At 41.8% G+C, this 25,281-nt stretch overlaps 3 protein-coding genes across 7 annotated transcripts; all 3 read left to right on the top strand.

Moving 5' to 3' along the window:
• The first annotated feature begins 1 nt into the window (after position 1).
• On the top strand, positions 2–6,924 carry dpysl5b (dihydropyrimidinase like 5b). The gene is made up of 13 exons (XM_079455315.1): positions 2–81; positions 1,481–1,745; positions 2,803–2,961; positions 3,051–3,230; positions 3,382–3,450; positions 3,657–3,701; positions 4,440–4,515; positions 4,648–4,804; positions 4,890–5,031; positions 5,119–5,261; positions 5,347–5,554; positions 5,627–5,795; positions 5,923–6,924. The coding sequence occupies exons 2-13, from the start codon at positions 1,485–1,487 to the stop codon at positions 6,006–6,008; spliced, it is 1,695 nt and encodes a 564-aa protein (XP_079311441.1). The 5' UTR covers positions 2–81; positions 1,481–1,484; the 3' UTR covers positions 6,009–6,924.
• Positions 6,925–8,772: 1,848 nt separating this feature from the next.
• On the top strand, positions 8,773–14,764 carry mapre3b (microtubule-associated protein, RP/EB family, member 3b). 3 transcript variants are annotated; one of them, XR_013786534.1, is made up of 9 exons: positions 10,263–10,488; positions 11,172–11,236; positions 11,544–11,671; positions 11,749–11,894; positions 11,976–12,132; positions 12,308–12,456; positions 12,560–12,712; positions 12,793–13,675; positions 14,664–14,764. XR_013786534.1 is itself a non-coding variant. In XM_079454664.1 (8 exons), exons 3-8 carry the CDS (start codon positions 11,551–11,553, stop codon positions 12,856–12,858), a joined length of 792 nt encoding a protein of 263 aa, XP_079310790.1. In that variant the 5' UTR covers positions 8,773–9,163; positions 11,172–11,236; positions 11,544–11,550; the 3' UTR covers positions 12,859–14,764. The 3 variants fall into 3 exon arrangements, 2 of the variants coding, with proteins under 2 accessions (XP_079310790.1, XP_079310789.1); XM_079454664.1 differs by lacking the exon at positions 10,263–10,488 and adding an exon at positions 8,773–9,163 and having other exon boundaries at positions 12,793–14,764; XM_079454663.1 differs by having other exon boundaries at positions 12,793–14,764.
• A 1,643-nt stretch (positions 14,765–16,407) lies between these two features.
• Positions 16,408–24,558, top strand: tmem214 (transmembrane protein 214). Of its 3 annotated transcripts, none has more exons than XM_079455024.1 (16): positions 16,408–16,917; positions 17,509–17,696; positions 19,328–19,478; positions 19,565–19,699; positions 19,777–19,862; positions 19,951–20,056; positions 20,385–20,466; positions 20,546–20,647; positions 20,720–20,861; positions 20,943–21,034; positions 21,124–21,172; positions 21,258–21,365; positions 21,459–21,673; positions 21,747–21,915; positions 21,992–22,143; positions 22,248–24,558. In XM_079455024.1, the coding sequence occupies exons 1-16, from the start codon at positions 16,776–16,778 to the stop codon at positions 22,372–22,374; spliced, it is 2,046 nt and encodes a 681-aa protein (XP_079311150.1). In that variant the 5' UTR covers positions 16,408–16,775; the 3' UTR covers positions 22,375–24,558. The 3 variants fall into 3 exon arrangements, with proteins under 3 accessions (XP_079311150.1, XP_079311151.1, XP_079311152.1); XM_079455025.1 differs by having other exon boundaries at positions 16,467–16,917; positions 19,780–19,862; positions 22,248–22,975; XM_079455026.1 differs by lacking the exon at positions 16,408–16,917 and having other exon boundaries at positions 17,375–17,696; positions 22,248–22,975.
• The last annotated feature ends 723 nt before the right edge of the window (positions 24,559–25,281 follow it).

The following is a 25,281-nucleotide window of genomic DNA, read 5'->3' as shown; positions in this document are numbered from 1 at the left end:
GGCGTGCGGCGCGTGCACTGCCAGCTGTCACCGGTGCGCGAGCAGAACGGGAGAAGAAACCATCAAATATCTCGAGAAACGGTTCGTGTCTTTTATTCTCTGACTTTAACTCTCTGTCTCTTATTATTATAAAACTGCTGTTCAGATTAATCATAAATCAGCATTATGTTTACCATATTTCATATTTGTATATTTTTCGTGAAAATTATTTTCACAGTGACAGCATTAAATATTAAACATGATGTTTGAAGACAAGCATTCTTATTACAATTAAAATAGTTTTGACAAATATTACTGTGATCAAATATTAAACAAGAGAATGTGAGATATTTAGAAACGAAGAGAGAGACACACAGACACAGAGACATCATCATCATCTTCATCATCATCAATATGTGTGTTTATGGGATTGGGTTTATTTATGTGTCATACTAAACATCATACATGTGACAGTGAAGATGCAATGCTGGTGTGCAGATGGAATCATTTCTGTCTGAATGAACATTCTCACATGCAGGTGTAGATGAAAAACAACATTGTGTCGTGTGTTTGTGTGTGTGTGTGTGTGTGTGTGGTGCGGGTGTGTGTTTGTGTGTGCGGGTGTGTGTGTGTGCGGGTGTGTGTTTGTGTGTGTGTGTGTGTGTGTGGTGCGGGTGTGTGTGTGTGTGTGTGTGTGTGTGTGTGTGTGTGTGCGGGTGCGGGTGTGTGTGTGTGGACTTAAACTTGAATGCACACTAACTCATGGGGCCCGTGTCACCTGTTTATTTATTTCATAATCTTATGTGTCTCTTTTCTGTTTAAAATTAAGATTGTTCCAGTTAACACAGAGGCGAAACATGTCACTGCTGGTCTTTGCATTTATCTGAATAAAATAATAACTGCATGACAGTATTTTGATTAGATAAGGCATACAAGTAGAGTATTAATAAAATCATGTTTTGAGAGCAATGAGAAAAAAATTAAAGGTATAGTTACTTAAGAATTCTGTCATCAAGTTTTTCCAAATCTGTATAAAATGTCTTTGTTCAGATGAACACATAGAAAGAGTTTTGGAAGAAAGTTAGCAATTTTCAGTTCTGGGATCATAGAAACATTTAAATAATAGTCAAAGGTGCCCCAAAACTGTTTGCTTTTCTAAATTCTTCAAAATATCTCATATACAGTAAATATACAAAGAAATAGTTCTACTACGGTAATGAATGATGTCCCAGAACTGAACACTTCTAACATTCTTACAAATTTCTACAAATATATTTGTTCAACAGAACAAAGTCATGTATGTAGGTATGAAAGAACTTGAGGAAGAATCTCGAGTGATCTGTGTGTGAATAATGGAGCAGCTTCAGTGAAATCTTTATGGAACATAAATAAAGCACTTTGGTCAACTTCAATGTGCTTTCTAAATCAATTCAAACGATAAAGTAAAGGAAATAAAAACAGCTTATGACCATAATGCCTGTTTCTCTCTCTCTCTGTGCAGTCTAATGGCTGCCGGTTCCAGCTGCATGAGGATTCTCATTAAAGGTGGGCGTGTCGTTAACGATGATGTCACGCAGGAGGAGGACGTCTACATCGAGAATGGCGTCATCCAGCAGGTGGGGCGTGACCTGATGATTCCGGGCGGGGCTAAAGTGATTGACGCTTCAGGTAAACTGGTGATACCGGGCGGGATCGACACCAGCGTTCACCTGCAGCAGACCTTCATGAACGCCAGCACGCAAGACGACTTCTACAGCGGCACTAAAGTGAGACTGAAGTTCATGTTTGATACGGCACGTTATGACGAATACACACGCGTGTGCACATATGCTGTGTCACATGACACACAGAAACAGCTGATGTTGAATAATAGAGATCACACACACACACACACACAGCAGCTGTTAGGAACATTCATGAGTCCTCTTGAAACTTTAGAGTTCGGTTCACGTGAACCCAAATAATAATCAGATGTGTCGCGTTTGTGACCACACACACACTCTCTCTTCTTTCTTCTGTCTCGCTCTGTTCAACTCAACCCTGCTGACCATCTAGTTTCTATAGTAACCGTGTTGCCATAGTAGCGGTTGGCATCGCTATGTTTAAGACTGTGATGTCACAGAAAGTGGGATATACGGACTAACAGACAATGACATCATCACATCTGATCAGTTTGATTGACAGCAGTGACCGGTTCCTGTTGCTCTCACCAAGGATCAAACGTCCGAACACATCTTTGACTTTAAATGTCCTGCAGCGTTTAGACACATGAATCATGTGACTTTGGCTCTTCTGAGTGAATACATTCTAGTGGATGATGCAACAGTTCTCAGTTCAGTGAATGAACTTTACATTTACATTCATGCATTTACATTGCATTGTATTATACATGTCATTTCTGACTATGTGCAATCCCCTGGGATCAAACCCATGACCTCCTGAGATACAGGATTGGACTTTATAAAGGTTTGCTTCCTCTATTCACACACACATTTATATTCCACTCATGTTGTTATTCAACACAACCAGAGGAGCCTGCTGAGAGATCTGTGTGTGTGTGTGAGAGAGAGAACGATACTGTTTATATGAAGAGTTTGGTTCCAAATAAAACCTCAAATGTTTTTTTATCGTGCATTCCAGTTACTATCAATCAAACTGCAGTTGGTTTGTTTTGATTTCATCTCACTTTGGAACCAAACTCTTCATATGTTCTGTTTCAACATGTGTCATGGTGAACCTGTGAGATGAGACTCATCATTTCTTTGTTTGTCTCCACATGCTGTCATATAAACATCATCGCACATGTTCTGTGTCGTCCTGTAGGCGGCGCTGTTAGGAGGCACCACTATGGTGATGGCTCATGTTCTTCCAGAGAGAGACTCGTCCTTGCTGGAGACCTTTGAGAAGTGTCGCAGTCTGGCTGATGCTCAAGTCTGCTGTGATTATTCCCTGCACATGGGCGTCACCTGCTGGGGGCCGAAGGTACGAGAACCCTCACACAAACACACTGCATGAGTACTGTAGTTCACAGTAGAAGTGAACAGGTATGTGTTGTGATGTTTGCTGCTCAGGTGCGTAGAGAAATGGAGGTGTTAGTGGGAGAGAAAGGAGTCAACTCTTTTCAGATGTTCATGGCTTATAAAGACACCATGATGCTAAAGGACTGTGAGCTCTATCAGCTGATGAACACCTGTAAAGACATCGGAGCTGTCGCTCGCGTCCACGCTGAGAACGGAGAACTTGTGCAGGAGGTCAGACAACACACAAGCACACACACATGCCCAGTCTGAAATGGCATACTGTGACAGAACATACTGAATTTGACCTGTCGGCCGTTAAAACGCTACGTTCTATATACTGTAGTATGAATTCATTTGGGACATACTGCGTCCACTTGTGTAGGGGGAAAAAGAGGCTTTATCTCTGGGTATCAGTGGACCTGAGGGTGTGGAGATCAGTCGACCAGAGGAGGTGAGAGAGAGATATAGAACTCATATTACTGTATTCTTATTTAAATGTATACTTTGCTAGTCTGTTAACCTTTGTTTTGCAGTACTTGTACGCAGCTCTTCTGCAATTGCTTTTGAAATACAAATGTAAAATTTTGGTCATGTCAATAAATCTCACTGAAATGAAAAACTGAAACAGAACTGATGTGTGTGTGTGTGTGTCTGTAGCTGGAAGCTGAAGCTGCACACAGAGCCATAACCATCGCAAACAGGGTGAGTGAGTGTGTGTGCGCATGCGAGTGTGTGTGTGTGCGAGTGTGTGTGTGTGTGTGTGCGTGCGAGTGTGTGTGCATGTGAGTGTGTGCGTGCGAGTGTGTGTGTGCATGTGAGTGTGTGTGTGCGAGTGCGTGTGAGTGTGTGTGTGCATGTGAGTGTGTGTGTGTGTGTATGTTCCGAGTGTGTGTGTGTGTGTGCGAGTGTGTGTGTGTGCGTGCGAGTGTGTGTGTGTGTGTGTGTGTGTGTGTGTGTGTGTGTGTGTGTGTGCGAGTGCGTGTGAGTGTGTGAGTGCATGTGAGTGTGTGCATGTGAGTGTGTGTGTGTGTGTACCGAGTGCGTGTGTGTGTGTGAGAGTGTGTGTGTGTGCGGGCGAGTGTGTGTGTGTGTGTGTGCGGGCGAGTGTATGTGAGTGTGTGCGTGCGAGTGTGTGTGTGTGTGTGCATGTGAGTGTGTGTGTTTGTGTGTGTGCATGTGTGAGTGAGTGAGTGTGTGTGTGTCTGTCAGAGTGTGTGTGTGATAGTGTGTGTGTGTGTGAGAGTGTGTGTGTGTGCGGGCGAGTGTGTGTGTGCATGTGAGTGTGTGCGTGCGTGTGTACCGAGTGTGTGTGTGTGTGTGTGTGTGTGTGTGTGTGTGTGTGTGTGTGTGTGTGTGTGTGTGTGTGTGTGTTAGAATGTGTTAGAATGTGTGTGTGTGTGTGTGTCTATGTTTGTGTGTCTCACATGTTGTTCTCTCCAGGCTCATTGTCCAGTGTATCTGGTGAACACATCCAGTATGAGTGCTGCTGATGTCATCGCTGCCGCTCGGATGCAAGGTTAGCTTTAACGTGTAATTCACATGCAATGTTTGTTAGTTATGGTATATTTTCGTTGCATCAAAATCAGTGTTCCTGTATCTTGTATTTTGCAGTCTATTAAATGAAATGTGTGTGTGCGTTTGTTTGCAGGTAAGGTGGTCCACGCTGAAACCACACTGGCTCACACGGTGTTGAGTGGAATGCATTATTATCATCAGGATTGGGCCCATGCGGCCGCTCACGTCATCGCTCCACCCCTCCGCCTCGACCCTAACACCCCGGACTACATCATGGGCCTGCTGGGCAAGTACGCACCAATCTCAAACACTCACGAGTCATCAGCCGGTTGTTTAATAGCCACGCCCACCTCAGGGTATTTCCTGTGTACTCAGTGACATCATCAATGTGGTGGCGTCGGATCATCGCGCGTTTACCACAAAGCAGAAGGCCATGGGGAAGGAGGACTTCACGAAGATCCCACACGGGGCGGCCGGCGTGGAGGACCGCATGAGCGTCATATGGGAGAGAGGAGTGGTACGATGATCAACTCTGACCACATGAATGCTGACACACACACACACACTGATTTATTCTCATTGCTGGATGTCGTTTGTCTGTCAGGTCAGTGGTAAGATGGATGAAAATCGTTTTGTGGCGGTGACGAGCTCCAACGCTGCTAAAATGTATAATCTGTACCCGAGGAAGGGGCGGGTTGCACGGGGAGCCGATGCTGATGTGCTGGTGTGGGACCCTGATGCTATCCGGTGATTCACAAACACGTGAACACGCATGCATTATCTGTGTTCAACCTGTTGTGTTTGTCTGACACACACTCCGTCCTCACGACAGGACCATCACATCCTGCGCTCAGGTGCAGGGCGGAGACTTTAATCTGTATGAGAATCAGCGTTGTCATGGCGTTCCTCTGGTGACCATCAGCCGCGGTCGACTGGTGTGTGAGAACGGAGCGTTCATGTGTGCCAAGGGCTCCGGCAGGTTCTGTCCTCTCCGACCCTTCCCGGATTTCCTGTACAAGAGAATTATTCAAAGAGAAAAGGTGACGCTCGCTACTATGGTTGGTAAACGTGACATTTTTCACACTTTCTGACACACTGGCATTTTGTGCTAGACTCAGACCCTGCGTGGGGTGGATCGGGCTCCATACTCGGGGGATGTTGCCACGGTTGCCAATAATGGCAGGAAAGACTCCGCCCCCTCTGAGGGTGACATACCCATGCGAGTGACGACTAGACCCGGAGGCATTCGAGACCTGCACGAGTCCAGCTTTAGTCTGTCAGGTGTGTGTTCAAATGCAGATTTCACTACATCCTCTGCATACTTCATACTTCTTAAAAATAGTTTCTTCCTATATTTGTGATATAATGAGATGGATGTGTACTAAGGTTGTTGGTTTTTTCTCCGCAGGCACTCAAGTGGACGAACACGTTCCTAAGCGGTCCTCTGCTCGAATCCTGGCTCCACCTGGTGGACGCTCCAGTGGCATCTGGTAACCATGGAAACCCCGGACGGACCCATTCTCACAGGTCTCTTATGGGATGTTTGTTAGTAAAGGAAGAAATTAGAAATAATCAGAGTGCCATTTTCCCATAACTGAATTGAACTGTGCCAAGTGACAGCAAATGTAAGTTTCCAATGATCTTAAAACATTTTACTCTAAACATTTATGCTGAAAGGCTAAAAACAAGTTTCTTAACAAAATTAGCATCTAAAAATTAGCTGGTTGCTTTTGATCAATGAAAACCTAAATAACTGAAAGAAGCCATTCAGCCTCAGTGTTTATAATTCATGATGTTGCCAAAAACATTGAATGAGATCACAGATGTAAAATCCATTCAGATACAGATACACACTTCATACATGCATATCAGGTCAGTCAGTGTTTTCCCGTTGTGTGTTACCTTCCCCAAACACACATGCATCACGTCACATTTTATTCCCGTCTGTGGTTATCTGTGCAATATCTTTATTTGACATATACTGTATAGGTTATATTAATAGAGTATCGGGTAAAATTGTCTTGACTGTGTAGTAATAGAATATCTGATGTGTCAGTGACCTTGTTGTCAGGAAGTTAATGGATAAGTTAGAAGTGTGGTTCATTTAGTCACATTCTACGAGAAGCACTAACAGTTAAGACACAGATGATGTAAAGGAAATGTCATGTGTGCTTAATGGCTGTTGTTATTTTTCTTGTAATGTGTGTTCAGTCCAGTCATGAGCTTTAGGGCTTTTGGTGCTGTTTTTAAATGAAGACTTTACGCGACACTTCTTGGTTTTAAGGATTTGTTTTGGGATTTTTACATGATTTTCTGAAAAAGCACTTTGTAAATCGGTTTGTGATTTTGTGTGGTCGAAGTTTGTTTACCCATCATGTGAAGAGTGCACAAATAAAACACGAATGAAACGAATGTTTTGATTGATTATTTTCTATCCCTTTAACCCCTAAATTAATAAAATTGCTTAAGTAAACAAATATAGTAATACAGACACAAACATCAGTGTGCAATTATAATAACTCAATTTAAAAAAATAATGAAACTTAAATTTTACACAATTTCGTTGCACAGATTACAGTTACATTATAAATGTACCAAATTATTATAGATCTAATTCTGCCATCAGTTTCTGTATATGAAATTGATCCTCACAGGTGTGACGGATATTTTTGTTTTAAAATATATAAAAATACTTGATGTTAACACGAAAATGCATTATTAAGCTTTTTTAGTCTAGATGTGTTTCTGTTACTAAGAAAACAATGTACTCCTTAGACATATAGGACAATTGAGAGCTTTAAAGCATTAACTTCTATTATATTCTTTCTATTACAGTTTTTCTCAATTGTTTACACACATTTTCTGAAAGCCTCATACTCTCAGAACTCTAAACACAAATCAAAAAACACAAACACAATGGGCAAAACCCCTCAATTCTCCTGCAAAAATGAAACTTCACATTCAAAACAATGTTCTTTCTTCTCAAAATGGTATTTTGTTTTCAAATGACACACACAAACCATCATATGACTAAACATTTATAAGAACCAGTTGAACACTGATGTGCTCTTTATAAAACACTATAATGAATGTAAAACACTTCTCCATTCATCATAATGACTTTGCTCTTTATATGGTTCAGTGTTACACTTACTAGTACATATATATATATACTGTACTAAAAATATTTTACAACACACTTATACTACAAATATATATATAAATTGTTTTTATAGTCAAAACACACAAATACACGGTAACAAATATATTTTATTTTTCCAACAAAAACAATGTACAGTGTAAATCCCAACCAACGCAAAGTGGCACATACAGTGGTGTACATACAAAACAACTGACTGTAGAATTGACTGTATAGCAATGTTTTTCAGTCCAGTCATGAAAAGCATCAGCTGTTATATCTCCACATGTGTCTTCTATAGCTTGGAGAAGGTGTATAGGTGTTTGTGACAGGTGTTTACACATGTGATGAGTCAGTGTTCATATGGCAGTGTGTTCCTTGTGAAAACAAGAGATTTTTCTGCCAGAAAATTGTGCCAAATGCAGAGAATTGTGTGTAATGTTTTGAAAAAAGTGTGTTTTAGATCTGCAATGTGAGTGTAAAGCAGGAATTGTGCTTGTAGTTTAGCAGAATTGGTTCAGGGGGTTAGTGAATGAGTTACATGTTGAGGTCATTGTGTCTCAAGTACCAATATTTGTGTGTAAACAATCGAGAAAAACTGTAATGTGCACACTAGACAGAGACGCTCTTATTATAGGGAGGTGGGCGGGTCTCTAGTACTTCCGTATAGAGGGTATGCATCGACGTCACTTTACCACGTGACCACGCCTGAGCGTCAGGACACGTTCCTCTGAGTGGTTAAACACGCAGCAAAACGGCTGAGGAGAAACTAAGAAACCCGGGACTAAAACACGCAATTATTGCTGAAATGACCAGCAGCTGGTGACTCGATGGAATCAGGAGTTCCTGGACTCTGTAATGTTGTGCGAAATTGCGTTTCCTCATATTGTAAGCGGTCATTTATCTAAATGTTTTGCCCCTCACGGAGGAGCGCTCTGGCGTGCTCACGTGGTAAAGTGACGACACGTCCATTCCCTCTATTGTGTTGACGTGCCTTCACGCACACGCGCTGACGCCAGTGACTGGTGGAAAGCAGAGCCGTTGAAAAACAGAGTTACGACACACACACAGAGACAGTTCGGTTCTCAACATGTGTTCTCGCTCTACGTCATGGGCGGCGTTTGAGTTTGCGCATGGCAGTTGTCATACACTAGCATTCAGACACAGTGCAAACAAAGTGAGCATATTGACGCTCATTGTGGATAATCTAAATGTGTAAAACTGCTGAACATTTTTATCACGGGTTTCGGAAGCATGTATGTTTTAGAGAGTAAAAATGACACTCGCACACCAACAGCTTCAATGGTGTAGTGAGTAAGGCCTACATTTTCGAATCACATATCAAGCTATTAATAAAATGCCTAACAGGTGTTTAATAATAAAGAGTATGGTAAGGTAAGGGGGAATAGGTAGGTCTATATTAATGACAATAAATTGGCAATTTTTATTTTAACTTTTTAATCTGCTTGAACCTCGCCGCTGCTTATGCAGTTAACTGCACTGAGACGAGGTAAGACATGTTTTATATTTAATCCTGTTTGCTGTTAATTAGATTTTTTTGTTCAGACAATATTTTAGACTCGGACCCGATTCATGTTGTCTTTGGTAGTTGTAATGACAACATCTGGCTGTGGGTTTGAAGCGATTGTCACACACAGTATAAATGGCAGATGGTTTTGATATTTTGATAGAGTCACTATTTTGCTGCAGAAATTCGAGCTTTATATGAGGGTAGTCTGTATGTCTTTGTGCATGTTCATGTGTTCATTCAGTTTTGTGGATTTTTGTACACGTTTTGTGTAATGTTAGATATGATGTGGTATCATTGGTTCCTTTACTTTTGGAATGTCGTTGTTGTATGGCCATAGGAAATGTTGCCATACCCTAGGTTTTGGTGAAATCCAATACTCAAGAATATACAACGCATAAATGTAGACAGATGTGTTCTCGATATCAAGGATGCATCGAAGCCTTCCGAGTGTATAAGTCAATGCAGCACGTACATCCAAGTTCGTTCTGACATCGCAAGACCGTTTTCCTTGAGAAAACAAATCAGTGCTTTGCGTTCTCGGAATAGAGAAATGGCCCTTCTTAGGAAGAATGGAATGCAGTTGTAACATGCGTCCGATATTTCCAAACACTGCACTGAAGCCCATTCTTTTCAGTGTCTCCTAAACGCATTTGCTGTACAGTTGGTGTAATAACTGCATGTTTTAACATTGTAACGAACACAAAGAGTGATCTTACATTCATATTACTCTGAATAAACCTTGCTGCTTTAAATGTAGTCATAGTAATCAGTGTACACAATGTGCTAATATTTAGCTAAATTTATGCACTTAAAGTTGCTGCTATCAGTCCCGCTAAAATCCATTTGAATAGGTTGATTTGTTTGGAACTATAATGTTGCAGTGGCGTGGCCATATTGGGAGGTTCATACTTCACTGCTATTATTATTTTGATATGTATCGTAACTTGTTTTGTTTGATATGGAGAAATCGAAAGTGAAAGAACTAAGGCAATTTTCCGAACGACTCTGCGTTATGCTATTGCAGTGTTTTTATATTTTCTAACCAAACAAGAAAAACAAAACGCACTAGCAGCGATCCTCCCAAGATGGCGCAACATTCAACACGACGTGACGTAGCTTCGCGTTCTCCATTGAGGGCTCCTTGAACCACGTGACCACACGGCGGCGAGATCGAGTGTCGTAACTCTCACACTCCACAGCTCTGGTGCAAACTGGTGGAAACTGCGTTTCTAGAGACGCTTCAGATACAAGAGCCACTGCGCACCGTTACAGCGAACACCAGAGGGGACCGATTTACCACGACCGTGAGTAGAACACCCTCTTCTGCCCCTGTGTGGGGTATTTCAAACTAAGTCCGACGCACTTTAAGCGCTTTAAATGCGTCATTAGATGTTATTATAGTGAGGAGAGACCGGAGGCCTGACACACCCGCGCGCGCATTATTATCTCATTTGTTGCTCTTTAAAGCTCATGAACGATCACAATAACATTAGTTTTATTAATGATTGTGTTGCTTTTGTCCGGTGTGAGTCTGCACGGGCCTGTGAGTTAATCATGCGCATCATGTGAACAGACGCTGTGTTTCAAAACATCACAGAACAAACGCAACTACAGATGGATTTAACATATACACAAATGAACAAGTATTGTACACAAACTATGAAAAGTTTTTAAACATAAATACACATTTCACACACACGGATTGCATTCTGAATGAATCGCATTATTTCTATCAGACACATTCTCTGCATTCAGCAGACACCCACTAACGTTCTATGTCTAATGTCAGTGTCGAAACCAGTCAACCTGTTTCATTTTTGAGTCATTGGACTTAATGTCTGTGCGTCTGGGTGAGAGTTTGGACATCATAAACTCATCCGTCATACATGTGAATAATGTCACGGCTTGAGCTCATATTGAACTGATTCTTCAGACACTTCTCTCTGTCCACTATAAGTGTGCTTGTGGTTTGATGTTTGATTTGTAGGACGCCGGTCTGAGCAGTAAACCAGAGGAGAATCAGTGTACTACAGTGACGTCCACCTACTGACAGTGAGTGTGAGAGAACACGTGTGTGTTTGTGTGGGGGGCGTGATGATTTTAGTAGAGACAGACACTGATTTACATGCACGCACATCGATGTCATGTGACAGTGTTTAAGTTGAGAGAAACAGACAGGAGGAAGTGACATCAGTCGCTGTTTTGAGACTCCAGTAATGAGCTTAAAGTGAGCACATGTGCACGCAGGCGTTTGTCTCTCTGCGTGTTGAATTCACCTCACGTGTGTTATTACTGTATGTTGTGTTTGTTTGTTCTATATGCTTTTTTTGTGGGACTGATTCAGTCTGTTTGTGTTCAGTTAGGTGATGGCGGTGAATGTTTACTCAACATCTATGACCAATGAGAACCTGAGCAGACATGACATGCTCGCCTGGGTCAACGACTCCCTTCAGCTCACCTACACCAAGATAGAGCAGCTCTGCTCAGGTACAGCATGACACACACACACACACACACAACAGGAAACTGTGTTCTGTGTGCTGATTGGCTGTGGTCTCTGTCAGGTGCGGCGTACTGTCAGTTCATGGACATGTTGTTTCCCGGCTGTATTCTGATGAAGAAGGTGAGATTCCAAGCAAAACTGGAACACGAGTACATCAACAACTTCAAAGTCCTGCAGGCGGCTTTCAAGAGGATAAACGTGGACAAGGTGAGACAGAAATCTGCCGACCATCTGTTTTCTTTCTGAGTGAACGAGACATTGGACTTGATGTCTGTGTGTCCGGTGTAGATCATTCCTGTGGAGAGGCTGGTCAAGGGAAGGTTCCAGGACAACTTTGAGTTTCTTCAGTGGTTTAAGAAGTTCTTCGAGGCAAACTACGACGGGAAGGAGTACGACCCTCAGTTAGCGCGACAGGGTCATGATTCCACACCTCCACCCAACCCAGGTGAAATCTTTTTCCAAGAACCCCTAGAGAACATTCCCTGTGTGTGTCTGCGTGGGGTTTTACCTCGTTTGCGGGTTCAGCTCGAGATTTATTTGTGTCATGGCCTGCCCACATAGCATTGGTAAATGTGTGAGTCTGTGTGTTGTGATTGGCTGATGAATTGGGTTTAATGCAGGGCCCCAGCGGACATCACCAACCGGACCCAAAATCATGCCCCCACCCCCGCGTGCCATCAACTCAGCCCCATCAAACGCCATGAGACGGAACATGCCAATGTCACGTAACGGAAGCGGAGATGCTGAGATCAAGGAACTTAACCAGCAGGTACACATATCTTGTCCATTGTGTGTTAACTTCAGTCGATGTTTTCTCCAAAGCGTCCTCTAGACTCAAATAGAGCAAGATATTTGATTCTGTCTGTGTGTAGCTGATGGACCTGAAGTTGACTGTTGACGGTTTGGAGAAAGAACGAGATTTCTACTTCAGCAAGCTCAGAGACATCGAGCTGATCTGTCAGGAACACAAGGGCGACACTAGCTCCATCCTCTCCAAAATCATGGACGTCCTCTACGCTACAGAGGTAAACACAGACACACACACACACACACAGACTCCAATGATCATAAACTGAAGGTTTATTCAGCGCCTGTGTTTTTTCAGGATGGTTTTGCGCCTCCAGAAGACGATGATATTGATGAACCACCACAAGACCAAGATGAATATTGATCCACTCACCCGACACTCTCTCAGCTCATTCATGTCTTCATCCTTTCTGCTCGACCACACCATCTCTCTTTTTCTCCTATTCTTCACAATCGTCCCCATCTCCAACCAGCAGACACTAGGGGTGTGGTCTGATATGCTAATGGTGATTGTAGGCATGTTTAGCATATGTGATGTTGGAGTTTTGAGAGTGATACTGCAGTCGTGTGCAGAGGTTGATGTTTTATTGGCTGTAGGGTTTAAGGATGGTTTTCAAGCCACTCCAGCACTGACCCATAAACATCCAGTCACACTTTTCAATTGACTTCAGGATCCAGGACGATTGAACAGGTCTGAATCAGTGTATATCCACACACACACACACACACACACACACATACTGTTCTGTTGTAGTGCTTATGTAGCCGACGCTCTTAGATTTACTTCATTTTTAACAGTATTTAATGTGGGCTCGTTTTGTAGCAGTGATAATCAAGATTTACTCTCTTCGCAAACTTAAAACAGGTTCCTTGTCTTATTCTAAAACTTTTGTTAGTGTGTGCTATTCCAAAAAAGTAAATTAAGGTCAATTTAATCATAAGTGTGTGTGTGTGGAGATGTGTTTCTTTGTAATTGCCGGTAAATCATTAGCAATAGTGCTGGTGTGGAGTTTTATTTATTTACGAAGGAAAGAGAACAACTAACATCGATTAAATCAAGTTATGTGATAAAAAAAACAAAGTATAAAACAGAGTTTTCTATAGCTGCTAAATTTTAATTGAACATTTAATTGTTTTCTTTCTTTCTTTTGTTGCACAGAATTAAATGTTAAAGCGGTTTCGTTTTGATTGACAGGATCAGTGTCATTTACCCTTTCACCCCTCATCTGCTGTCACTGTGGAGGATGAAACCTGCAAAAATAATAAATTAAAAAACGCAGAAACAAATACTTAAATATGTGTATAAATACACATACTGCTATTAAAACACATATACAAATGATTAAATGTGTAAGAAGCTGAACTCAAAGTAACCGTTTTCCCTTAATCGTTCATTTACTTCTTTAATGTGAGGTTCTGTATTTATTTTCCTTAGAGTCAGCAATGAAAATTATCTTTCTAATATTTTTACACAGTGGTGAATTATTTATTTTAAATTATTTGTCTTTGCATATCATTATAATTGTTTTACTCATTTGTAATCTTTAAAGTCCCAGTGAAATGAAAAATCACCATGCCCGTTTTTTCATGAAATATTTTAGCGTTTATTGTAAATACTTTATCAATGTGGGTCATTCCCTTTTTGAAATTCGTGTGCCCTCATAAGCTTCTGTCAAAATCTGAAAATGTATAACCTTCCTGTAATGACTATTCATTTAAAATGACGTATACCAGACGGAGCATCCGTTAACTCCTCCCCTTCAACTGTCAGTCTGCTGCCAATTCCATTTCAAAATGCCACGGCTGTTTTTATACATCCAATCATATCGCAGGAAAAGACGGAAGACACGCCCCCAGTTTAGCAGTGGAAATTCCATTTCACTCGGAAAAGCGTCAAAATACGGAAGTAAAAACTTAAATCAAAAACGTTAACCTCCAGCCCCTCTCGAAATAACCTCTCTCTATTTCTGGTGGGCGGGGCTGCAATGACTGAAAAATTGCAAATGGCCTTCAAATCTTTCACCTTTTAAAGATCCAATCAGTTGTCGGTGGATGAAATCCAGTCCCGCCCTTCCTTTTTAGCCCTTATTTCAGAGGCCGTTTCACCTGGGAATAAGTCACGAGGCTACTTCATTTATACACATATTTATGTCTTTATTGTTTTTGCAGGTTTTGTCCTCCATTTGTCACAGCAACTGTTGCCATGGCAACCACACAGACATGCATCCATTTGGAGTTTTACTATGTAAAATAAAAATGTCTGCGGGGAATGAATGTTTTGTGTGTTCATTTACGCTGTACATCAATTTCTTCATGAAAAGATTAATATGGTCTTATAAACAATAACAACAGGATAACTATAACACATACATTTACATGCATATAAACCTAATGCATCATTTTAAACTATGTGTTTTAGCCGTTTTTGCCAATGAAATTGTTTCTTAGTAATGTATTGCACTTTTGAAGTGTAGTTTTACTTTGTAGAGGAAAAAAATCTTGACAAATTAACATCATATTACACATTTAAAATAAAGAAATAATTTTTGATGTATTTTATCATTGGCATACCACTGATATATTTTTCAATCCCAGCAAAAACAGTAGGCCTACGTTCTAATGACGTCGCACCGTGATATGACTGTGACCACGTTCTGGCGACGTCTTGGCAACGGTCCATTTCTTAGAATTTTTGCTAATGTTCCAGGAACATCCAAGGAACGTCCTCAAATAACGTCGAAAATTGCTGCCTTCACGTGCTCTCGGATATGTGATAATTCTTACTTCTGATATCATTATTCCGTTGTGTTCAGGCGGACGCCAAATGCATGCTTGCGTGTGTCTTGGGAAAATGTTATATGTTATAGTTTTCAACCGTATCATACGGTATTTTACTAGTAAGCTTGCTGACTTTTCTTGAATATTGGTGAAATTGATCAATTTTATAATATATTGGCAGTGTATTAACATGTTATATGTAAATATGTTCTAATTTAACGATAAGACGAGGCAATTCAACCTGTTGCTGGAAAAAACTACTAAATCATATCTGTCACAGACGAAATCCCACCCCTTCCGCCATTTTGATCGTGTAAGGCCCGCCCATCTCGGGAACTCGACTGGTATCTAAAATATTTCCCAGCTTCCCAGTGGGATGGCGTTAATGTCAACATTTTACCTCGGAAACTCATAATTCCGAGAGCACGTGAAGGCAGAATTAATCCCATGGAGACGTGATGTAACGTCACTGGTCTCCAGATAACCTGGAAACTGGTCATTTGATTCATGAATGTAGTCATATCTATTTATTATATTATAATTAGAAAATGTTCAGTGTAAATTCTGTTATAATGTCAAGACGAATGCTACAGGCTAACCAGACATCTGACAGCAACAGGAGTTTAAATTCAATACCACAACTGCGTTTCTACTTATTTAGTGCGTGTGTCTGTTCGTGCGCGTCTCCAGCACGCGCCTTCTCTGTCCTGCAAATAGCCGCGTGCTAACCTCATTAACCTCGTCTTTCTGCGGTTTATTAATATTCTTTCTTTCCTTTATACATATGTGCGAGTAAACACGTGTTTCAGTGATTTTCGATCGAGTCAATCAACAGACTCTGATGTTAGTGAGTGTGACTGCAGAAAAAGCTTTTGATTGTTGTTTCTAAAACCGGACAAGTTGCTAAATATATGTGGAAAAATCTGAATATTATGTCAATCTTAAAAACAATGCTTATTCGTTTCTATCAATAAATATCCGCTTTTTATACATGGGTCTAAGTTTTTAATTGTTGATTTAAAAAATAATTTAAAAAATAAACGCATGCGCATGAACGAGCTGAGCAAAGACATTTCAAAACGGAGAAAGAACAGCCATCCCATTCTACTTCCTGGGAGAGACCTCGATGAGTCACGTGACGCACAAGGCGTGTCTGATTGGTTAAATAGGTTTGCTCTAAAAGCGTAAAGCCTCGGTGCAAGCATGTTCGTTGCAAGTTTAATTGAATATTGAATAAAACCCATACTTGTCGGGAGTGTAACAATTTTGTTGTTATATTTACCGTAGTATTCAATAAAATTACATCCAACGGAATAAGTTAACACCACACATCACATTTTATTTGACCGGAAGTGCGCCGACGCAGCGCAGAGTGGACGTGTTGGTGGAACGCGAAGCAGCTGCGCGCTAACAGAAATCAGACGTGGCATTTAAACCCGTTTGTGTGATCCGATCAAAGCTGTCGAAACCTTAATCATCATTCATTTCTTTTAGACTGTGATCATGGCCTCGGCTGCGGGCAAATGGGAGGTGGTGAAAAAGGGGAAAAAGGCGAATAACAGCAGCGGTAAAACTCAACCGCAGGAGAAGAATGCCGTCAGGAAAGCGCTGAGGGAGGCCAATCTGTCATTCAGCGACACAAGCCGTGAGAAACACGACACAACACGACACACACTGAGCTATGAACTCAACACTTATCTCATGCGATTGTGTTCGTCCATAAATCACCAGTTAGACAGAAACCCATCAGTAATGACTGCACACCGTCTGACTGTATTACTGCACATTTAGTCCTGTGCGTTTAAATGTGAAGGAACCTGACAAGATATGTTCATGTTAAAAGTTCTATAGCGATACTATTTGATATCAACTTCTGATGAGCTGAGAATGAACTGGACACATTTATATATTCAATATATTTCACACTGAATCTTTGGATTGTTTTTTCAGATGTAGACGTTGCGTTAGGTTTTTAGTATTTAAGTTCAGCTGTTTATGAAGAAATCAGACATTAAATCAAAACCCATCTTACACTCACTCAACGTGAACGTAAGGAGTTCCAAAATCCATGCGTCATGTCGTCAGGACCGTCGTGGGTTATTTCATTCAGTTGTGAAAGACTCCATCTCTCTCTCTCTCTCTCTCTCTCTCTCTCTCTCTCTCTGAGAGTATTCCTCTGTCTTCTCTTCTCTTGTGTCATTCTCTGGAGTTTTGCAGATTCTTTGTGTCTTTGCAGCCATGATCTCTGAGACCATCTATGACGGCTTTGAGAAGATGGCGAAGAAACAGAATAAGGAGCAGGTTCCTCCGGCCGCCGAACCCCAGCCGAAGAAACCCAACGCGTGGAAACAGACAAAGAAATCTCCTGTCAGCGGAAGCTCCAGCCCGACCCACTACAAAACACTGGAGGAGGCTGTTAAAGCTGTGAGTACACACAAGACATTTCTGCACGTTGAAAAATAAATACGACCTCCAAGCCCGTAGGCAGGGGAGGTTCGGGTGGTTCGAACGAACCCCCCCTCACTGCCAAAGGTCCAGAATTTAAGTCGTTTTTTTCATGTGATTATTGTCATCATTGTCTAATCAATGCTTGTGACAAATTTCTGGGTTGCCGTTTCAAATTAATACGATTATTATTGCAGGACGCGTGTATGTGCGTGCACAGACAGAGAGAGTTCTCGCATACACTTTTCAAAGCAACGTGAAGAAGCATCGCCTCTGAATGATGCGAGGGGAGGGGTATATATGAATGTGGTCCGCCCACAGATTTGGACCGGCCCTCTGAACAATGCCTTATAGCGCGAGTGATCTAAGTCAATGCAAAGATGCGATGACCTACTTGCGGCGCGATTCACGCGAATGACGCGCATTGAGCGTTCGCGTGATTCGCGCGAGTTTAAAATCTGAACTTTGGTGAAAATTTGCGCAGCGTTAACCAGTCAGGAGATTGCGCTAGTAGGGCCGTGAGCGAGCGTCAGAATATTGGCTTTCAGACCCAAATTTCTCTAAATTACTCACATAGCCTAATAATTTGTTAAATTCATAACATACCAATGCGATAGAACTGACGCGCGAACCATCGGAAAATTTCAAAGAGACGACAAAATGGCCAAGCGGTTGGGAAAGAGAAAGGTTAATTAATATGCAAAAGAAAATGTTTTGAATTTGAGTAGCACTAAACTATATACTATTAATAAACTATTCTACCATTAGGAGGCATAATAAATACATTTCAAATCATAATTAAATCTCCACAATAATTCAAGTAGTACCTCCGGCCCGTGTAGTTTTCTGTTACAAACCGACCCGGCCCCCCATTAAAGACAGGGAGAATTATGTGGCCCTTGCAGAAAAAAGTTTGGGGACCCCTGGTCTACAATATAATAGCCATTTAAACGTAGCGTAATTATAATAATAAAACATAACAGAGAGGCATTGACAGAGAGTCAAGACATTATGATGAGAGGAATTATTATTAATATTTCAGTAAAGTAAATTAAATCTCTTCTGTTGTTAGTGTGGTCTTTAAACTTATGAACTGTGTATGGACTGACAAAAGTGTTACTTGAGGAAGCAATTTGACAACAATGCAATAAATATTTTAGGTACATCAAAAAGCGTGCTGGTTAAGATACCAGCAGACAAACTAATCCAGCAGAAATTAGTGCATAAAGGTATTTGAACCTCATAATTAAATACAAAAGGAGGAGAAAAACTGCAAAAAAGGTCCACTTTAAAAAAAAAAGAACCTCCCCTTTCAACTGGCTGGCTACGGACCTGACCTCACGTTATGTCAATCGCAGTTACACACTGTCTCCGATATTTTCATCTGTCATAAAGAATTCTGACTGGGTTTGATTTTTTTTTGTGTTTTGAGAGGCGTTTTTCACAATTCAGCGACACCGTACAAACAAGGGCCAAATATAAAAAAAACTGTGTGTGTGTGTGTCCGCACAGTATGACATGTCGCTTATTGCTGCCTGAATTCTTTGGAAGTCGCTTTGGATAAAAGCATCTGCTAAATGACTAAATGTAAATGTGTGTGTTTCTTTCAGATGGACATTGTAGAGTTGAAGCAGCAGTTGGAGAAAAGTCAGAATCTCTTTCCTGACAATCCGTCCATCTGGATGAAAGATCTGGCTGGATATTTGAATTATAAACTCCAAGCCCCCGACACAGACCCCACGCTCAGCAGCTACACACATGGTGTGTGTGTCTGAGTTTGAGCTGCAGGAATGTTGCATTTGCAGAAAATGGGTTTGAAATAATTCTGTCTGTGTTTTCGTGTCCAGATTACCCATACTGCCTTGCTGGTAAGGAGTTGAAGGCCATTATTAAAAACCTGATGAGTAAATGTTCAGACTCACTGGCAGAATTCTTTGACCACTGTGTGTACACCATGTTGAGAGAGCAGGACAGACAGCCAGGTGAGACCTAACGCTCTGGGGTTTGTGGTTTTGTGTCCTGTGTGAAATGTTTTCTCATGATTTGAGCTCTGCTTCAGCAGGTGAACCTCTGCACGGCTACAGGATGTGTATTCAAGCCCTCATGCAGGACAAACCCAAAATAGCCACGCTGAACCTGACAGATGTGAGTCCCTCGATCTTTAGATATCAATTCCTGCATTCATAAATAATATCGATTTGTGACCTTTGACCTGTGTGTGATCTCTGCACAGCATCTGGAGCTCCTGCGGTCGCATCAGAGCCGGCCGGTCAAATGTCTGACCCTCATGTGGGCTCTGGGACAGGCGGGGTTCTATGACCTCAGTCAGGGCATTAGAGGTCAGAGCGTGAGATTGAAATGAGAGGAAAGGGGAAAGAGTTGAGAAATAAAGTTGAGAAGTCGTGTGTAAATGTTCTGCTGAATGCCAGCGGTCTAGTTTCATCCTCCCACAGGACAGAAAAATCAACTTTACTCTCGTTTCTTCATGATAACTGATGATGAATGAAGCTGTGTGCAGTTCTTCTATATTTTACTTTAAAAGGATTTAGAGAAAAGGCATCAAACTACCAGACGTTTTGTTCTGTTATTTAGTTTTTAAAGTTTTCTTTGACGTCATATTGGGTTGTTTGTTTTGTGAGTTGTTTATGATTGTTTGTTTGTTTTTAGTTTGGTTGAGCATCATGCTTCCCGTCCTCGGGATCAAATCACTGTCCGCATACGCCATCGCTTATCTGGAGCGACTCCTCACGTAAGAGTGTGTGTGAACATCTCTATATTAATACTTTGAAACTTCTCAAATCTCAGATGATTTAAACATTACATTTCAGTCTTCATGCCAACCTGACTAAAGGATTCGGGATCATCGGACCAAAGGAATTCTTTCCTCTTCTGGACTTCGCTTACATGCCCAAAAACGCTCTGTCTCCAAGGTAACATTCGGTCGGTTATGTCCAGACTCGGATGAAATGCTTTGTTTGTGTGACTTTGATTTCTATGTGCAGTCTTCAGGAGCAGTTGTGTCGACTGTACCCGCGGCTGAAGGTTCTGGCGTTCGGAGCAAAACCCGAATCGACTCTTCACACGTATTTCCCCTCGTTCCTGTCCCGAGCTACGCCAAACTGCCCCGATGCCATGAAGGCCGAGGTTTCCTGCACACACACACATCATGATGATGATGATGATGATGAGAGGGTGTGTTAATGTGTTTGTGTGTGTGTACTACAGCTTCTCAACAGTCTGTTAGAGTGTCTGACTGTAGACGGCCAGAGTTTGAGTGTGTGGAGGCAGTTATACACCAAACATCTGCCCCAGTCCAGGTGACCTTTAACCTTTCACATCATCACCCTCACAGATTTCCTCTAAATATTTCAGCTTGATGTCTAACACGTCTGTCCTCTTTGTTCAGTTTGTTGTTGGATCATCTGTTGAAGTCGTGGAAAACACTTTCACCGAAGGTAAGAAACCGTCTCGTACACACGAGAGTGACATCAGATTATCTTCCTCTGCTCATCTGTGGTTTGGTTTGTTTTTGGTGTGTAGATGAGAAAAAAACTTCAGGATACGATTCAGTCCTTCAGAGTGACGAACGAAGAGCTTCAGACAAGCACAAAGACATCAGAGATCCGGGACTGTAACTCGCTCTGTCAGGTGAGACGCGCTGGTGGCCCCACCCACTCTATGATCTCATTTTTTTTAAGCTTAATGTCTGAACAAGCTGTCATTTCTTCTCTCTCTCTCCAGTCTCTGCAGGTAAAGATGCGTGGTCGCGGTTTCCCGTGGTGGCGCGTGTTGATGATGATGTTGGTGTTTGTTGTGGGCTTCGTCGCACATGACATCAGAACACAGGGGTCATTCGCAGACTCCACAACAGCTCTGTACCTGGAGAGGTCAGGGGTCACAGCCGTGTCCCAGCAGGCTTGGAGTAAAGTCTCTCTCTACGGTCAGCAGGGTGTCGGGTAAGAAACTCTTTCCACCCTACACATGCAGCAGATCATCTGTTGTTGGGACCTGACGTGTGTGTGTCTGTAGTTGGATGGTGGAGAACATGCCGTATTATTACTCTCGCGCTGTGGAGGCAGTAGGGCCGCTACTGGAGGATGGACAGGAGAAGATAAAGATTGCTGTCGTCTTCATTGCACAGAAGAGCTCTGAGCTTTTAACGTGGCTGCGGGAGAACGTGCCGCTGCTCATCGAATGGGTGAGAGTCACACGCAGCTTAAATGAACGTATTGATGTGATTGTATTGTGTTCATGTGCGTGCGTTCTTCCCTCAGATCATCGCCAACACTCCAGACAGTGTGTTTCAGTTTATAGAATATGTGAAAGAGCTGTTGCTGTACATTCATCAGCAGTTTATCGTCCCGTCGCTGCAGTATCTGTCTACAGCATTACAGCACGCATGGAAGAGCTTACAGGACTCCTGCAAGTCAGTACTTCACACATTTACACCACAACAGTTCGGATATCACAGATGCTCTGGGAAAATGAAAGTTTTGTGTCGTTGTGTAAAGAGTTTTCATTTCTTTGTAGCGGCGAGGTGACCCTTCACTGCTTACAAGATCACCTGAAGACTTTCACAAACATCACCTGGATTTACCTGCAGGATGCCACATCTGCGGTGAAGAGCCGAGCGCAGGAGCTGCTGTCCCGGGCCTGATACACGCACACTTCGAACAGACCCATCCACCTTCTGTCTGCTTTTTTATTATTTTCTCAATGTGCATGAGGTTTTATATCTGTTGTACGGACAGTTTCGGCTTTTATGCAGATGTTTTGTCACATGTTAATTTTATACGAAGTTGTCAAACCACAGCGAAACGAGAAGAGGCGTGTTATATAACACACACACACACACACACACACCAAACTGAAGATCGTATGTGTAGTAGTATAAAGACAGATGATGATGATGATGATGATGATGACTACTGCTGCTGTTTACTGAACACTGAATCTGATTCCCTCGATGTGATTCACTTGATTTTGTTGCTGTCTCATAGATCAACTCTTGAGTTCTTATTCAAGCTGCAGTCTGCTCTGTGTTTACAAGCGTTGTGTCAGAGAATCAGTTCTGGACTCAGAATTACAGGGTTGCCATGGTGACCGTGTGATATTAAAATTCAATGTATCATTTAAAACAGGTGTGTGTTCTATCTGATGAGCTGATTTGTTACTTTGTAAATGGTTTATAAATAAATCAGACAATTCTATTCAGTTCTGCGGTTTTATTTCAGTTAACATTATGTGGTGATGCGATTGCCTGATCCACCTATGTTTGAGGAAATGGTACGGTCCGGGGGTATAAAGGTAGATAGGATTGGCATGTCACACAGGTGTGTCCTATAGGGCTTCCGGGAGTACCTTTATTTCCGGTGGGTTGGGCTACACGTCCAAGAGGTAAGAGCTACCAGTGGCAGTTAAAGTGTTGATATTTAATGTCAAACAGGGTAAATGGAGATGCATTTAAATTACAGTGTGGTTGAGGAGTACTGCGGGCATTTGTGAATGGCCATGTATTTTCGAGAGCCATTAGTGAAGTCCGCGTCAAGTGCGTGGTGCATTACCGGTCATTAGCTGCAGGTGTGTTACTCATTTTCACGTATAGGGTTGTGGGAATGTATTTTCCCGGTAAATTCATTTTCTTGTTATATTTTTGCAGTGACTTTGGGTGTTGGAGGTGTTGCAGCAGGCTGAACCGACGCCAGTTCGCAGGCTGATACCGGCGCTATTTGGGGCTGTGATTCTCCCGTATGGAGTAGCGTTATCGTACCTGCATGTATAATGACTGCTTGAACTGGAGTGTTTTCCGAGATAGACAGTGTCACTATTGTTCGTACTGATTCGTCCAACTTACCGTTTCTCCTACCTGACTGCCTAGCGGATTCCTGAACCGGGTTGTTTCCAGACCCGTTACTTTTAGTGCGACGCTTAATTTACCTTCCACTTTCATTTCACTGCGTAGCGGATGCATGAAGCTGACTGTTCCGGACCGAAGTGGACAGTCCGTAGAGTCGTGTTTATTTCCCTTTTTGCTCTTTCACTCGTTGCCGTGCCTGGGACAGCGTCTTTGTCCCGGTTGGTGTGGAGGACTATTCCCATTTAGCTGGCAGTTATTTCCAGGTATAATAACCATTTAGTGTCTGTCGACGTGCTTCGATACCGCGTTCTGCGTGTCTATAGGCACGACATTTGGCTCTCTTTCTCGGAGGACTGGTGATTACCGGACTAGCTATTATTCTCGATGTCATTTTGGGCGTAACTTGTTTTGTTTAAATTGATTTTGTTTAATTCGTTTTTTTTAAAAAATTTATTTTGTTTAATTCGTTTTGTTTAAAATTTATTTTGTTTAATTCGTTTTGTTTAAGTGATTTTGTTTACTTCGTTTTGCCTAAGTGATTTGGTTTTGTTTAAGTGATTTTGTTTACTTCGTTTTGCTTAAGTGATTTGGTTTAATTTGTTTTGTTTAAGTGATTTGGTTTAATTTGTTTTGTTTAAGTGATTTGGTTTAATTTGTTTTGTGTAAGTGATTTTGGATTGAGTTTATTAATTTTCTTTTCGTTCCAGAATTAGGGGGAATTAGTCGCGGTCGAGATCCTCTGTATGTGGTGCTGTGGTTGACTTGTTTGTAGTGTCCACAATATAGAAACATTTGGCGTGTGGTGACGTGAGTGAGCACAACGGTTGTCGGATCAATCGGACGACTTTCCCCAATTCTGGGTTGGACGTTTTAAGTGTGTGTATGCTTTGTACGAAGATGATGGCCTGTTTCTTTTAACGACTTTAATTAAATGTGATTTTGTATTTTAGATTGTGTGTGTGAAATAAATTGTTTACCAGCTTCCCTTTTGTCTGCTACCTGTCTCAGCCAATAACGAACCTGTGAGCTTTTGGTGATTTACTTAATTTTGGGTCCCTGGCCCTATCCGGGGTGGCGTAGTCGGCTCATGCTTTGGTTAATTTCCTTTCACCGTATGCCATCGCCACAATTAGATGACAAATCATCCTCCTGCAGCCTTTAACAAGATAACTCTTGATAATACACAACTAAATGTACATGTAACGTTACACATGGCTCTTTTTTTTACACAAACATGCACATTTTATCATTTAGAGGCCGACCTTCTGGACGTTGTGGAGTTTTGCACATTCAGAGTACATTTTTACACGGCGAAAAACGGAACAGTTATTCCTTTGCTTTTTTTGAAAAGTTTCACGTACACCTGACAGCGTTGTTAATATCGGTCCGCATTTCCACGGATGGAGGAAAACGATAAAAGCAGTGTAGTCTGCACGACAGGCCATTGGATGGAGATGTTGTGTAAAGAAACAGGACGCGCCTTGGCACATTTAAATGCAGTTATTTTGGTCGACGTATAGAAGTGACGTCTCACTACGCATGCGTGTGAGGTCATCGTTTTCAGAAACTTCCTGGATACAAAAATGGCGGCGTTTTCGAAAAGTTGCGCTGTGAGACCCGGTCTCTTGTAAAAGGCTTAGAATCGCCGTGTCAACTCGCTACATTACAGTAAATACGCGCATGATAAAAAGTAAAGTGACGCGGTGC

The sequence above is a fragment of the Barbatula barbatula genome (assembly GCF_947034865.1).
Source record: "Barbatula barbatula genome assembly, chromosome: 4".
Classification (NCBI taxonomy): Eukaryota; Metazoa; Chordata; class Actinopteri; order Cypriniformes; family Nemacheilidae; genus Barbatula; species Barbatula barbatula.
The sequence above is the reverse complement of the archived record's forward strand: the minus strand, read 5'-3'. Positions and strand labels throughout refer to the sequence as shown.